The 15,829-nt window shown below is 40.0% G+C and overlaps 1 protein-coding gene across 2 annotated transcripts in view; it reads left to right on the top strand.

Annotated features, from left to right (window-relative positions):
- The window catches only part of smg5 (SMG5 nonsense mediated mRNA decay factor), a 42,251-nt gene extending 27,536 nt beyond the window's left edge, over positions 1-14,715 (top strand). For both annotated transcript variants that reach the window (XM_061983096.2, XM_061983095.2), the window contains 7 exons: positions 2,109-2,267; positions 2,333-2,392; positions 2,460-2,619; positions 2,687-2,777; positions 2,853-2,927; positions 11,221-11,359; positions 13,713-14,715. In XM_061983096.2, the coding sequence (XP_061839080.1) occupies positions 2,109-2,267; positions 2,333-2,392; positions 2,460-2,619; positions 2,687-2,777; positions 2,853-2,927; positions 11,221-11,359; positions 13,713-13,796 (768 nt within the window). In that variant the 3' untranslated portion in view covers positions 13,797-14,715. The remainder of the gene's footprint in view (positions 1-2,108; positions 2,268-2,332; positions 2,393-2,459; positions 2,620-2,686; positions 2,778-2,852; positions 2,928-11,220; positions 11,360-13,712) is intronic.
- Positions 14,716-15,829: the final 1,114 nt, after the last annotated feature.

Here is a 15,829-nt window from a genome sequence, read left to right as displayed (position 1 = left end):
TACAGGATTCGAAAAGGCTTAAAGATGACATTCATTTGTTGCATCAATTTAATAGATTGCTGTGTTTAACATGTAGTCTCATATGAAAAACTGTTGTCAAAATTAAGGATGTCTTGATACGATAGCGATATTGGAGCTCTGAGTATTGGCCGATACAATAGCAGGAATCAAACATACTTTCATTATTTATCTACATCAACAATATGATTTGCCTGAGTGGCTGAAAGGACAAATTAAAAAAAAAAAAAAAAAATTAAATAGATTTTATTTTTTATATTTGTTTTTTTATTTTTAATATAATTATTATTTTTAAAAGATAAAATATATTTTAATTTCTGTATAAATATTTTTTTCAATTGATTTTTTTTATTTTTTTTAAACGATTAACAATCGTTACAAATAAGAATCGCGATTGAATCGAAAATCTATATTTCTGAACACCCCTTGTAATTATGTCTGGAATGGACTTATGCTATCTTTGTTTTTTGGCAAGAAAGATAGAGAGATATAACTTTATTAATCGTTTGGGAAAGTTCCCTCAGGGAAATTCAAATTCTAGCAGCAGGTCAAGTACAGTAAAAGTACTCGTATACAAAGATTGCTAAAATTAACACCTTACGTAAAAACATAGATAAAATAGAGCAACAAATGATGTAAACGGCAAAAACTCATGTTATGTAAACTTTGTAAAGATGCCCAAGATGCTCATGAAAGAAAACTACAAGTTATGTAAAGATATACTATACACCACGGGTGCCCATTAGGTCGATCCTGGAGGGGGGTGTTGGTCAATCGCCAGACATTTAAAAAATGGACCTAAAAACGTCACTTGATTGACATTCCAGCACCTAAGGATCTTTTGAGATGACTGCTGGTTGCAGCTATATACATTTCTATATATACAGGGTTTATAAGGATAGAACACCTGACGGTCACAATGATCTATTTAATTAAGCTAATGACGCAGTAAGTGGAATGATGCAGACACGTACAGTATGTTACTGGATACCTTCTAATACGCTTCTGTCTTGGAGACTCTGTGTAAGTAATATGCAAATATAAATATTTGATACTTGTTTATATTGACAAATCTGCTGTTCAATGATTATGTATGTCTAGCTTGTGTGCTATTGTGTGCTTAGCTGCTATGTAGCTGCTCGCTCCTAGTAGCCTCTCGCCTAGCATGTTTACCTTTTTGTAAATGACTTTAGTAAAATAGAAGAAATGGTGTGCCTATTGGAGAACATTTAAATGTTAACTGGCTGTAGAGCTTTGTACAAGTAAACACGCTGCAGGACTGCTTGTATCGCACATGATATCACACACAAGTAAACACACTACAGGACTACTTTTATCGCACATGATATCACACACAAGTAAACACGCTGCAGGACTGCTTGTATCGCACGTGATATCACACACAAGTCAACACGCTGCAGGTTTGCTTGAATCGCACATGATATCACACACAAGTAAACATGCTGCGGGACTGCGTGTATCGCACATGATATCACACACAAGTCAACACGCTGCAAGACTGCTTGTATCGCACATATCACGCCAGGACTAGTTGTATCGCACATGATATCACACACAAGTCAACTCGCTGCTCGGACTGCTTGTTTCTCACATGATATCACACACAGTAAACCACGTTGCAGGACTGCTTGTACCGCACATGATATCACACGTTAGTCAACACACTGCAGGACTGTTTGTATCTCACATGATATCACACACAAGTAAACACTCTGCAAGATGGCTTGTATCAAATGTGATATCACACACAAACATGCTGCAGGACTGCTTGTATCGCACATGATATCACACACAAGGAAACACGCTGCAGGACTGTTTGTATCGCACATGATATCACACACAAGTAGACACTCTGCAGGACTGCTTGTATCGCACATGATATCACACACAAGTAAACACGCTGCAGGACTGCTTGTATCGCACATGATATCACACACAACTAAACACACTGCAGGTTTGCTTGTATCGCACATGATATCACACATTTTACATGCAAAATGATACTTGTTTTTTTGTTGATCTCAAGCGACCCCTTCCATAAAATTCTGCACTCTCTCTCTCCTACGCAGTGTATTGTGCGAGTGTGTTGCATCCGCAGTTTTGGCCACTTCCTCACCAGTCTCCAGGGCAACGTGCTGCACTTCAACCCGGAGGCAGGCATCTTCACCAGTGTCAGCCAGTCGCAGCCCGACAATCTGGTGCAGCAGGCGAAGGCCCAGTTCCGAATGGTGAGCGACGCTTTCTCAATAAACACGTTAGTTCTATTTAAGCTTTCTGCTTGTCAAATATCCAGGCGGAGGAGGAGGCTCGCAGAAATCGGCTGATGCGGGACATGGCCCAGCTTCGACTCCAGGTGTGGACATAACGGCACTTTTTGAAATGCAGTTCAGGACATGGATGGACTGCTTTCCTCCTTGCAGTTGGAGGTGTCGCAGCTAGAGGGAAGTCTTCAGCAACCCAAGGCCCAGTCGTCCATTTCTCCCTACCTGGTGCCCGATACGGCCGCTATGTGCCAGAATCTTAGCATCATCCGGCATTTGGCGGGCAGCGGCTGCTTCATCATCATCATCCCAAGAACAGGTCAGCACGCTGATTTTGATCCATTTGAGTCCCTATATGCTTAGTCGGGTATGTCCTCATGTCGCAGTGATTGATGGACTTGACCGACTCAAGAAGGAGAACGCCGGAGCGCGGGACAGCATCCGCTTTTTGGAGTCTGAGTTCCGCAAAGGCAACCGGTACACGATGAATACTGTTTGTTTATTTTCTTCTCTGAAATGTGACACCGACACCGAGTTTTCGTTACCGTGCAGGTATATCCGCTGCCAGAAGGAGTCCGGTCGAAGTTTTGAACGGGACAAGCTGAAACGCCAGGACATCGATGCCTGGTATGTATCATGCTATCATACGAAGCACCTCCAACCATAAAATGAAGAATGAGGAGTCAAGCAGATATCAAAAAGAGGAACATAAAATGGTACACCACTTCAAAGAACAGCTCTGTATACAGCGGAACCTCCATTTACAAACTTAATTGGTTCTTGAACATGGTTGGTAAATAGAAAAGTTTGTATAGTGAAGCAGAGTTTCCCATAAGAAACAATGTAAATATGAATAATGGCTTCCAGCCTCGACAAAAGTCCATATTCTCATGAAGGTTTGTACACTTGGAACACAATATAAAGTGATATACAGTGCTGTATATCAATCAAACATAATGGAGCAACGTAATAAAAAAAGTCTCAACAACAAGCTGCCGTATGCTCATAAACAGAAGTCACTATGGGGCCCTCTCACAACTAAAATCACAAAAATCCTTACCCTCAACAACCATATTGCTTCAATAATAAACATTTAACAATTAAAATGCACACACATTAACAACGGCAGAGAACTGTCGTGAAAGGAGCAGACAGCGGGAGGGAAAGGGAATAAGGAGGGGGACGGGATAAACGTGTCTGCGCGTATGCTTTGGAAGAGCGACGGGCCACTCTGGAGAAAATTTACCAACCCTAGCAGGAAAAGAACACCTAGATTAATAAGAGCCGAGAAAGAGGATTATACAAAAGCAACATGGGCAACCTGTTCTTGCCGTGTGCAGGCGGACAAAGAGGAGGGTAGATAGATCCATAAATCGATGCTATATGATGGTTTCTAGTGATTAGCATGATATTTCTATTTTTTATTAGTAAAAAAATTCAGAGAATACCGTATTTTCCGGACAATAGAGCACATAAGACGCACACACTAAATAAATAAATAAATGTTTCTCTATATATTAGCTGCACCGAACTATAAGGCCACAGATAAGGGACAAGCGGTAGAAAATGGATAGATGGATATACATTGTCAAATGAGTTATTTACACAGAATATTTCGTAAATGTTTAGTTACATACCTTATTTGTTTTCAAACGGTGTCTGTAACACTGCAGTAAAACGACTGATCAAACAAAACAGAAGTCATCGTTATGGACCCACTAGCTGCGCAAGCTAGCTCTCCAATCAGCTAAACAGACTCAACGCCACGGTGATGTTTCGGTGAATATACTGAGGAATTTGTGAAACTGAAACAATACAAAAATAATGCAATTGTGAATTAATAATATTAACACAGACACTGGTAAACGTGTTACCATATTAGCCAATGCTAACGACGCTAGCTTGATTACATTACGATAGCAAGTACAAATATCAAATGAAAACACTCCTACATACATCACACATAGGACGGTTTAGTAAGCAAGAACTGTTTTAGTTATATTGTAAAACTTACAAACGTTGCTTGGAGTGATGAATGAAGAATCCATACGAGTAGAAACGCTATGGACGACTAGAAGGCGGAACAGCACTTTTACTTCCGGTTCAAAGCTCTTAAAAGGAGCACTGCAGCACCTGCGCTGAGCAAACTTGTCCAGAATATGGCGACATAGCACAAACAATAATACACCTCTTCAGTGTCTTTGCTTGTTTTTTTTAAACTATTTGCTTTATGGCCGTCAACGAAGAAAAATCCTTCAATAAACCGCACCGTTTTATAAGCCGCAGGGTTCAAAGTTTAGGAAAACAAACAGTTTGTAGTCTTGAATCCCTAGTTTTATTTTGAAAAAAACACAAACACATTCAAAATGTATATACCGTATGTACAGCAAGTAGAAAGTTGAATGTGCATATGAAAGCAACACAAGCGTTATAAACAAAGTGATATGGCAGAAAAAAAATAATACTATAAATACATTTGAAAATTTCGCAAGATGACACTCTTTTGACATAAGACGTAAATGCACTTTTTGTCCATATAGATAAAAATAGTGTTCATATATGAGGTCAAGTCTTACACATAGGACTGCATGATTGTGGCCAAAATAATCATTAAGATTCAATGTTTCAATCAATCAATCAATGTTTATTTATATAGCCCTAAATCACAAGTGTCTCAAAGGGCTGCACAAGCCACAACGACATCCTCGGTACAGAGCCCACATAAGGGCAAGGAAAAACTCACCCCAATGGGACGTCGATGTGAATGACTATGAGAAACCTTGGAGAGGACCGCATATGTGGGTAACCCCCCCCCCCCTCTAGGGAGACCGAATGCAATGGATGTCGAGTGGGTCTAACATATTATTGTGAGAGTACAGTCCATAGTGGATCCAGCATAACAGTAAGAGTCCAGTCCACAGTGGGGTCAGCAGGAAACCATCCCGAGCGGAGACGGGTCAGCAGCGCAGAGATGTTCCCAACCGATACACAGGCGAGCGGTCCACCCCGGGTCTCGACAGCCAGCACCCCATCCATGGCCACCGGACCTGAGTGTCTCCCCCTCCACAAGGGATAGGGGGGAGGAGAAAAGAAAAGAAACGGCAGATCAACTGGTCTAAAAAAAGGGGGCTATTCAAAGGCTAGAGTATACAAATGAGTTTTAAGATGGGACTTAAATGTTTCTACTGAGGTAGCATCTCTAACTGTTACCGGGAGGGCATTCCATAGTACTGGAGCCCGAATAGAAAACGCTCTATAGCCCGCAGACTTTTTTTGGGCTCTGGGAATCACTAATAAGCCGGAGTTCTTTGAACGCAGATTTCTTGCCGGGACATATGGTACAATACAATCAGCAAGATAGGATGGAGCTAGACCGTGTAGTATTTTATACGTAAGTAGTAAAACCTTAAAGTCACATCTTAAGTGCACAGGAAGCCAGTGCAGGTGAGCCAGTATAGGCGTAATATGATCAAACTTTCTTGTTCTTGTCAAAAGTCTAGCAGCCGCATTTTGTACCAATTGTAATCTTTTAATGCTAGACATAGGGAGACCCGAAAATAATACGTTACAGTAATCGAGACGAGACGTAACGAACGCATGAATAATGATCTCAGCATCGCTAGTGGACAAAATGGAACGAATTTTAGCGATATTACGGAGATGAAAGAAGGCCGTTTTAGTAACACTCTTAATGTGTGACTCAAACGAGAGAGTTGGGTGGAAGATAATACCCAGATTCTTTGCCGAGTCGCTTTGTGTAATTGTTTGGTTGTCAAATGTTAAGGTGGTATTATTAAATAAATGTCTGTGTTTAGCAGGACCGATAATCAGCATTTCCGTTTTCTTGGCGTTGAGTTGCAAGAAGTTAGCGGACATCCATTGTTTAATTTCATTAAGACACGCCTCCAGCTGACTACAGTCCGGCGTGTTGGTCAGCTTTAGGGGCATGTAGAGTTGGGTGTCATCAGCATAACAATGAAAGCTAACACCGTATTTGCGTATGATGTCGCCTAGCGGCAGCATGTAAATACTAAAGAGTGCAGGGCCAAGAACCGAACCCTGAGGAACTCCGCACGTTACCTTAACATAGTCCGAGGTCACATTATTATGGGAGACGCATTGCATCCTGTCAGTAAGATAAGAGTTAAACCACGACAAGGCTAAGTCTGTCATACCAATACGTGTTTTGATACGCTGTAATAAAATTTTATGATCGACGGTATCAAAAGCAGCGCTAAGATCAAGAAGCAGCAACATAGATGATGCATCAGAATCCATCGTTAGCAATAGATCATTAGTCATTTTTGCGAGGGCTGTCTCCGTAGAGTGATTTGCCCTGAAACCAGATTGAAAAGGTTCACAGAGATTGTTAGACACTAAGTGTTCATTTAGCTGCTGTGCGACAATTTTTTCGAGGTTTTTTGAGATAAACGGAAGGTGGGACACCGGCCGGTAGTTTACCATGAGGTCAGGATCAAGGTTAGGTCTTTTGAGCAGAGGATGGATAACCGCTTTCTTGAATGCTAGTGGAACAGTGCCAGAGGAAAGTGATAAGTTTATAATATTTAGCACTGATTGACCTAATAATACAAAAAGCTCCTTGATAAGTTTCCCAGGAAATGGGTCAAGTAAACATGTTGTTTGTTTTGTCCCATTAACACATCTTAACAATTCCTCTAATGTTATTTCATCAAAGAGAGAGAAACTATTTTGGAGGGCATTATCCGTCGTAGATACAGTCGTATCTGTGTTAATAGAACCCAGTTGTAGCTGCGATGCATTGTCTTTAATCTCCTTTCTAATGAGTTCAATTTTCTTATTAAAGAAATTCATAAAATCATCTGCCGAGTGGGTGGAGCTACTGGGAGGAGTCCCTTGTTGGGTTAGCGATGCTACTGTACTAAACAAAAATTTAGGATAATTTTTGTTGAGGTGGATGAGATTTGAGTAATATTTAGCTTTAGCTAAGGTAAGCATGTGTTTGTAAGTTATTAAACTATCACTCCATGCTTGATGGAAAACCTCAAGTTTAGTAGCACGCCATTTGCGTTCCAGCTTTCTACATGATAATTTATGGGCTCTAGTTTCTTCTGTAAACCATGGGGTGCGCCTTTTAGGGGCTCTTTTTAGCTTTAGCGGTGCTATACTATCAATGGTGTCGCGCAGGGCGTCGTTAAAGTTGTTAGTGAGGTTATCAATAGAGCCGACATAATTTGGGAATGGTTCCATTACCGAGGGCAGTAGGCCAGCAAGAGTCATCGTTGTGGCAGCATTAATGTTGCGGCTGCTATAGTAGTTATTATTATTAGTTTGTTGACAATGAGTCAGAACTTCAAATTTTATAAGGTAATGATCGGACAATACTTTAGTATACGGGAGTATCGTAACTTTGGAGGTGGTGACACCCCTGACAAGCACTAGATCTATCGTATTACCGTTGCGATGTGTAGGTTCATTTATTATTTGTGTAAGACCACAGCTATCAATTATAGTCTGGAGCGCCATGCACTGAGGGTCCGATGGGGTATTCATATGGATATTAAAGTCCCCCATTATGATTATATTGTCGGCGTGCGTCACTAAATCAGCAACAAACTCTGAAAATTCACTGATGAAGTCCGAACAGGGCCCTGGGGGCCGGTAGATAACAGCCAGGTGGAGAGGCAGCAGTGTGACAAACCTAATAGTAAGCACCTCAAACGAGTTATATTTATTATTTAGGTTCGGGGTAAGGTTAAAGTTTTTGTTGTATATGAGTGCGATTCCCCCACCCCTTTTAATGGGACGGGCAATATGCGCTCCCGCATAGCCAGGAGGAGACGCCTCACCCAGCGCAAAGAAATCGTCTGGTTTGAGCCAGGTCTCGGCGAGACCAATGACGTCAAGATTATTGTCTCTAATGACTTCATTAACTAATAACGTTTTGGAAGATAATGATCTTATGTTTAAGAAGCCCATATTATAGGTAGTGGGCTGTTTTGAGGAGTTTTTGTTGAAATTATCCGTAGTAGCAATATTAATAATGTTGTGTTTATTATGCGTAGTGCACTTTAAATAATTTCGACCATATCTAGGAATTGATATGACGGGAATTTTCCGATTGTTTGCTTGATGTTGTGATAAACTGAACGCATCATAACTTGCCACCTCAGTAGAGTGCATGTCTACTTCTGACACAGAAAAAACATTTTTTGAGTTGTCTATTGTTCTAAAATAGTTGCTATGTGTGCAGGTATTATCCAGCCTGGCGCTGGATAGTTCTATTTTAACTGACTTCTCACCCAGACTAGCGCTTCTTTGAGGATTAGCCTTTCGCTTTGTTGTTAGCCCCGCTCGGCATCCCCGCTTCTGCTTCCGCTCACACCGCTTACGTGTCTTCCGTTGACGGTCCCCGCTGGCACTTTTTATCAATATTGAAATCACGATTATTAATCATGATTATTCATAATGTTTGGTAAAACAGTTTTGGGGTGTGAACGCTATCATGTAATTTGTAATATCTAATGGAAATGCTTTAGATTTTAGATCTATATATTTAAAGACAAATATTTGCGTTTTTGTTCATTAATAGTATCAGCTTTTTTTTTTTTACATGATGCCTTTATCTCTTTTACATTTTCATAGAGAGGTATTTTTTAAGTTACATTTACATGTACTAATGTGTGTACATGTAGACGCTGTATCTGGACACATCCATTGAGAGTTCGAGCAGAAATCTGTAGTACCGGTATAAGAATTAATTATACACCATAAAACATTAACAAAATGCTATGTCACATGAATGGTTATTAAAGTAATTACTTTGTGGAATTAAAAAACACAAGTAATGTAAAAAACACTGTTTACTTTTTGATATCAATATAAAACACAAACCAGTTTGGCTAATGAAGATCCATCCATCCATCCATCCATTTTCTACCGCTTGTCCCTTACGGGGTGCTGGAGCCTATCTCAGGTGCATTCGGGCAGTAGGCGGGGTACACCCTGGACAAGTCGACACCTAATCACAGGCTATTGAAGATAAAGTCAAACAAGCTTTGTTCTTCAAAAACAACCATGTATTTCAGTGCAATAGTTTGGCCAACAAAAATAAACAGGAGTGATACCTCACACATCTAACACACAATCTTTGTGCCTCACTGACAACTCAGCCTGTGTTCAATTCGATGAAATGACAAAAGATTTGAGCTAGTATTGATGTTATTGGAACACTAACAAAGTTAGCAGTTAAATTAAAGGACAGGTGAGCATCCAAGTCAACAAAGTACAGACTTTATAAACAAGTTGTGGCAACGTTCACGACACATCGCCTGCTGCATGGTGACTGTCTCAGCAGCTGACGGAAGGACGCTAGCTGCACGTTCAAAATGAAACTGCAACATCAAATATTTTACATTGCGCTTTTAATCGCACACCGAGACTCCACGGAAGTAGAAGCGATTAAAATGAAGTGAAACGACGCGATCGGCTCGGTTAGCTCTTTTACTCATTTTATTGTGTATCCCCGATCAAACATGCATTTCAAATTTCTACATACCGTATTTTCCGCACTATTAGCCGCACCTAAAAACCACAAATTTACTCAAAAGCTGACAGTGCGGCTTATAACTCGGTGCGCTTTATATATGGATTAATATTAAGATTCATTTTCATAAAGTTTCGGTCTCGCAACTACGGTAAACAGCCGCCATCTTTTTTCCCCGTAGAAGAGGAAGTGCTTCTTCTTCTACGCAAGCAACCGCCAAGGTAAGCACCCGCCCCCAAAGAACAGGAAGCGCTTCTTCTTCTACTGTAAGCAACCACCCGTCCGCGTAGAAGAAGAAGAAGCGCGCGGATATTACGTTTCATTTCCTTTGTGTGTTTACATCTGTAAAGACCACAAAATGGCTCCTACTAAGCACAGGTTTCCGGTTCATGAAAAGACGCAATCTCTCCATCCGCACACGGACTACTATTTCACAGCAACTGCCTAAAGACTTTCAAGAAAAGCTGGCTACTTTCCGTGCATATTGTAAAAACAAGATAGCTGAAAAAAAGATCCGGCCAGAGAACATTATCAACTTGGACGAGGTTCCACTGACTTTTGATATTCCTGTGAACCGCACTGTGGATACAACGGGAGCACGTACGGTGAATATTCGCACCACAGGGAATGAGAAGTCATCCTTCACTGTGGTTCTAGCTTGCCATGCTAATGGCCAGAAACTTCCACCCATGGTGATATTCAAAAGGAAGACCTTGCCAAAAGAGACCTTTCCAGCCGGCGTCATCATAAAAGCTAACTCGAAGGGATGGATGGATGAAGAAAAGATGAGCGAGTGGTTAAGGTAAGTTTACGCGAAGAGGCCGGGTGGCTTTTTTCACGCATCCATGTTGATATACGACTCCATGCGCGCCCACATCACGCTGGTTTTTAATATATTATTAAAGTTTGACTGACCTATCTGACTGTTTTTTTGACATTCCTTTAGCGCAGTTAGATGCGGCTTATAACACGGGGCGGCTTATAGGTGGACAAAGTTTTGAAATATGCCGTTCATTGAAGGCGCGGCTTATAACCCAGGGCGCCTTATGGTGCGGAAAATACGGTACTTGAAAATTGTTTGGAGAATGAATTTTCGAACTGCATTGTACCACTACACTGAAAAACAGATACAAAAATAAATGAAAGATTAATCAAAAAAATAATTGATAGATTAATCGATTCAATAAATAATCGTTTGATGCAGTCCGAGAATGAACTTCCAAGACACTTGTGGCACCTCTGAAATGTATTTTAACTAGCTGAAAAGTTGTGTAGAATGAGATTTTTAACTACTCAATGTGATTTGAAAACACCCTCGATTTGGTTGATGCCCTTGGCTGTTTGTTTTGTTCTTGACCACGCCCCTATCTGTTGGGTTCCTCTTTTGGCCACCAGGCACATGTACAAGATGGTGGACAGCTGTCGTCAACTGACCGTCTCCCAGAGCAACGGAGACGACGACACGGCCGGCATGGTGATGCTCCTCACTGGCCATCAAGTGGATGAGCTTTGCAGTCGCTCCGCAGCAATGAAGGTCAGTTATAGATATACGGATTTAGATTTACATTTAGATTTTGACTTCAAACTCACCATCCACTGGTCCAGTTTGTGTCTTCAAAAGTGTGACCAAATTACTGCTTTTTTTAGCACCCTGCTGGACCACTGTACCTTAAAGGGGAACTGCACTTTTGGGGAAGTTTGCCTATCATTAACAATCCTTATGTAACACAAGAACACATATGCTTTTATTAGTTTTATGCATTCTAAATTGTAAAATATGGCTAGTACAAGGTGGCTAACAATGCAGCTAATGAGAGCACTGTATTGCGCCCATAAAACTGTCTTAAAAAAAAAACATTAAAAAAGCGCCAACAATACCCCATTTATATGTTGTGACCTGAACATTAACCAAGTATTCGAGATATAGTTAATATAAGCGCTAACGCAGACTATTTTAGCAGCGAACTAGTTTATGTTGCTATATTGACATATTGAGCTGTTGCATGGCCTCTGAGTTGGTGAAAGTTAATTCTGGATTATAAACTATGCCTCTCACCTGGATAGTGGAAGGCTGTGGACATAAACCCACAAGTTGGTCAACTTTGACATCCAACTTAGACCCGCAGATGGTGAAAAAGACGCACCTTTTATGCTTTTTTTTTAACCTGCGTGAAGGTTATGTTTAATTTTTCATGTAAAGGGGAAGATGTAAACATGCCATCAGTCTTTATCTCAGTGAAAGCAGACATTGTACAGTAAGTGATAAAAAATGTAAAAAAAAAAAAAGATTGTATATCTTGTTTAGCACTTAGCAATACTGCTACATGATGGTTAATGTTTCACTAAAGCTGCATCTGTTTAGCACACAGCTTCTAAAACTTGTAGATCATCCTCCTTATATTCAGGATCAAAAATAGAAGTTTCTGGATCATCATGTTTCCTAAACTAGTCTTTGTTGTCTCTCATCAAGTCTGCCATGATTAGTAGTGTTGTTTTTGAAGGAAAAATCGAAAGTTGTAATATGCCGCCGTATGCTTAAAATGATCAAAATATGTAAATATTACATGTTGTTATGAAAGTTACTGCATTACATATATACTTACAGCATGTATATAAAACATTGATGTATGTTTTTAGAACGCTTTATAAAAAACTTACAATTAGCTCCATTCTGAGCTGACTCTTGCTGGTGTTTATTCACGATTTAGAATGCATAAAATAGGAAGAACATGTGTTCTTGTCTTATATAAGGACTGTGAATGATCGGCAAAATAAAAAAGTTCAGTTCCCTTTAAGAACCTAACTGATTTGTGATTAGTGAAAAGTAGTGGTGTAACGGTATATCGCGGTATTGCGGTCTCATAATCATCATAATAATGCTGTGACGTCTGAAACGAAAACTTAGCGAGCGTCGTTTTTTTTCTGGCGCACTGGCCGGTCTAAAATTATTTCCAGCTTTATGCAAGTTAACAATTCTTGATTGTAGATCTTCTGTGAGCTCTTTTGTGCGAGGCATGGTTCACATGGAAACAAAAATTGAGCTGTTTGGCCACAATACCCAGCAATATGTTTGGAGGAGAAAAGGTGAGGCCTTTAATCTCAGGAACACCATGCCTAGTCAAGCATGGTGGTGGTAGTATTATGCTCTGGGCCTGTCTTGCTGCCAATGGAACTGGTGCTTTACAGAGAGAAAATTGGACAATGAAAAAGGAGGATTACCTCCAAATTCTTCAGGACAACCTAAAATCATCAGCCCGGAGGTTGGATCTTGGGCGCAGTTGGGTGTTCCAACAGGACAATGACCCCAAACACACATCAAAAGTGGTAAAGGAATGGCTAAATCAGGCTAGAATTAAGGTTTTAGAATGACCTTTCCAAAGTCCTGACATAAACGTGTGGACAATGCTGAAGAAGCAAGTCCATGTCAGAAAACCAACCAATTTAGCTGAAGTGCACCAATTTTGTCAAGAGGAGTGGTCAAAAATTCAACCAGAAGCTTGTGAATGGCTACCAAAAGCGCCTTATTGCAGTGAAACTTGCCAAGGGACATGTAACCAAATATTAACATTGCTGTATGTATACTTTTGACCCAGCAGATTTGGTCACATTTTCAGTAGACCCATAATAAATTCGTAAAAGAACCAAACTTCATGAATGTTTTTTGTGACCAACAAGTATGTGCTCCAATCACTCTATCACAAAAAAAAAAAAAGAGTTGTAGAAATGATTGGAAACTCAAGACAGCCATGACATTATGTTCTTTCCAAGTGTATGTCAACTTTTGACCACGACTGTATGTGTATTTTTATGTACGTTACATCCCTAATAGAAAGGTGGGCTTTGTTCTCAGACCTTCCTGTTAAACGCAGTTTTTGTCGTCCTCTCAGTCAGCCGTCCAGGCTGCGGGCTCGGCGGGCATGGAGCTGAAGAACATAGTGGAGTTCTACCGACAGTGGAAGGAAATCGGCTGAGGTGCAAAAAGGGAGGGCAGCTGTCGGCGCTGCGAACATCTGATGGATCACAACAATCGCTCTTTCTCTCTCTTTCTCTCTCTCCCTCTTTCTCTCTCTCTCTCTCTCTCTCCCTCTCTCTCGCTCTGTGTGTACCTGCGTCTCCAACGGCAAACCAAACAAGTCAACATGAAGGTGGATGGATGGAAAGAGTTCAGGCTCGGAGAGTCGGTGGAGGACCAAAAAAAAAAAGAAACAGAGGAGCGTTAAAGAGCGCGACCCCCTAGTGGTCGGGGTGAGAACGGCATTGGAGGGGGAGCGGGGAGGCGACGCAAAGCGGGTCACGCTATGGTTCCATCCCGAGCAGGCGCGCAGAGTACATGCTAGCAGGAGATTCCTGATGCGGAGAGACGCTCAAACACTCTCATTCATTTAGGTGTCTTCTCCTTCACCTTTTTTTTTTCTGACAAAGTCTAGCCGGGCGAGCGTGACGACGACATTTCCGAGGGAGACACCCTGAAGCCCCCCCACAAACCCACAGGCTGTGGTCCGCACCAGAAGGCCTCCAGGAAGTGTTATAACGAGAGGTACACTCTCCTCTCTCTTTGAACGGTTTGCGCTCGTTCTCATGTCCTGCGCTGTACAACGACGACTTCATAAGAGCTTTTAATCCGGGTTTTATTTTTCTACCCGAAGCACGGTGTTTGTTTAGTTTGGTCCGCTCTGTTGTGCAAGAAGAATGTGTGAGGGGAAACGTTGAACAGTGCTATGGGTTTATCAAGGTGTCGCACCTACAAGAGGACTGTGGACCTCTTTGTCACCTAGCTGTACATCACGGTCTCCATAGTAACTGTCCCATCTTGCGCAGTGCAAAATCAAACAAATAGCAAACGTGTGTGGCCATGCAGTGAACAATTAAAGAATCATTCGAAGAATTTAACTGTCTTTTTCTCCAATTCATACAGTGCTTTTCCCACATTTTCTTATGTTACAGCCTCATTCCAAAATGGAACCCATTCATTTTTGTCCTCACAATTCTACACATGACGATGTGAATTTTTTATTTATTTTTGTATATTTATTAAAAATAAAAAAACGGAGAAGACCGATCTGAAGTTGATCTGGAGATTTAAGTGTTGAAAGTAAATAATGTTAATTGTTTCCCCTTTTATGAGTGGGCTAATAATTTTAGTGGAATTTTTTAAAACTGTCATTGCTCAAAAAATAATAATGAATCAAATTCAATGTTGTCATGAATTCTTGACCTATTTAAGGCTCCAATTACTTCACATTAACTATTCCACGTTGAAATGTTTTGGGGAAAATATTGCATATTTTGTGTGTTTGCCATTAAAACAATGTTTTCTATGACAAAAAAGGGCCATAAAAAAACAAAAGTCAATGAAAAATTATAAAAACGTATAATCGACAAATCTGAAGTTGATCTAGAGATTTGAAATAAAATAAATAATAAATGGGATGTGTATATTTAACACTTTAATTAATGGGACCCTGAGAATTTTAGTGAGATTATTTTTTTTAAATCTGTCATTGTTCAAAAATAATAAATCAAAAAACAAATGTTATGAATTATTGACCTATTTAAGGCTCCAATTACTTCATACCAAATACTCCACTTTGAAATATTTTTGGGGAAATTATTTCATATTTTGTGTTTGCTATTAAAACGTTTTCTGTGACAAAAAAAACATAAAACAATTTAAAATTATTTTTTTTAAACCCTTTAACAACAAATATGAAGTTGATTTAAAGATTTGAGTGTTGAAAGTTTAAAAAAAAGAAAAAAAAAGTGTTACTTATTTTTAACACTTTAATGAGTGTGACTCTTTTGGGTCCCTGAATTTTTTTTGTGGGATTTTTTTTTTTAACTGTCATTGCTCAAAACTACTAATACATCAAAATCAATGTGTTATGAATTATTGAACTATTTAAGGCTCCAATTACTTCACATCAAACATTCTGGGGGAAATTGTTGCATATTTTGTGTGTTTGTCATAAAAACATTGTTTTCAAGGACAAAAAATGTCATGAAA

Source organism: Nerophis lumbriciformis, linkage group LG21 (assembly GCF_033978685.3).
Source record: "Nerophis lumbriciformis linkage group LG21, RoL_Nlum_v2.1, whole genome shotgun sequence".
Taxonomy (NCBI): domain Eukaryota; kingdom Metazoa; phylum Chordata; class Actinopteri; order Syngnathiformes; family Syngnathidae; genus Nerophis; species Nerophis lumbriciformis.
This window is presented reverse-complemented; position numbering and strand designations above follow the sequence as displayed.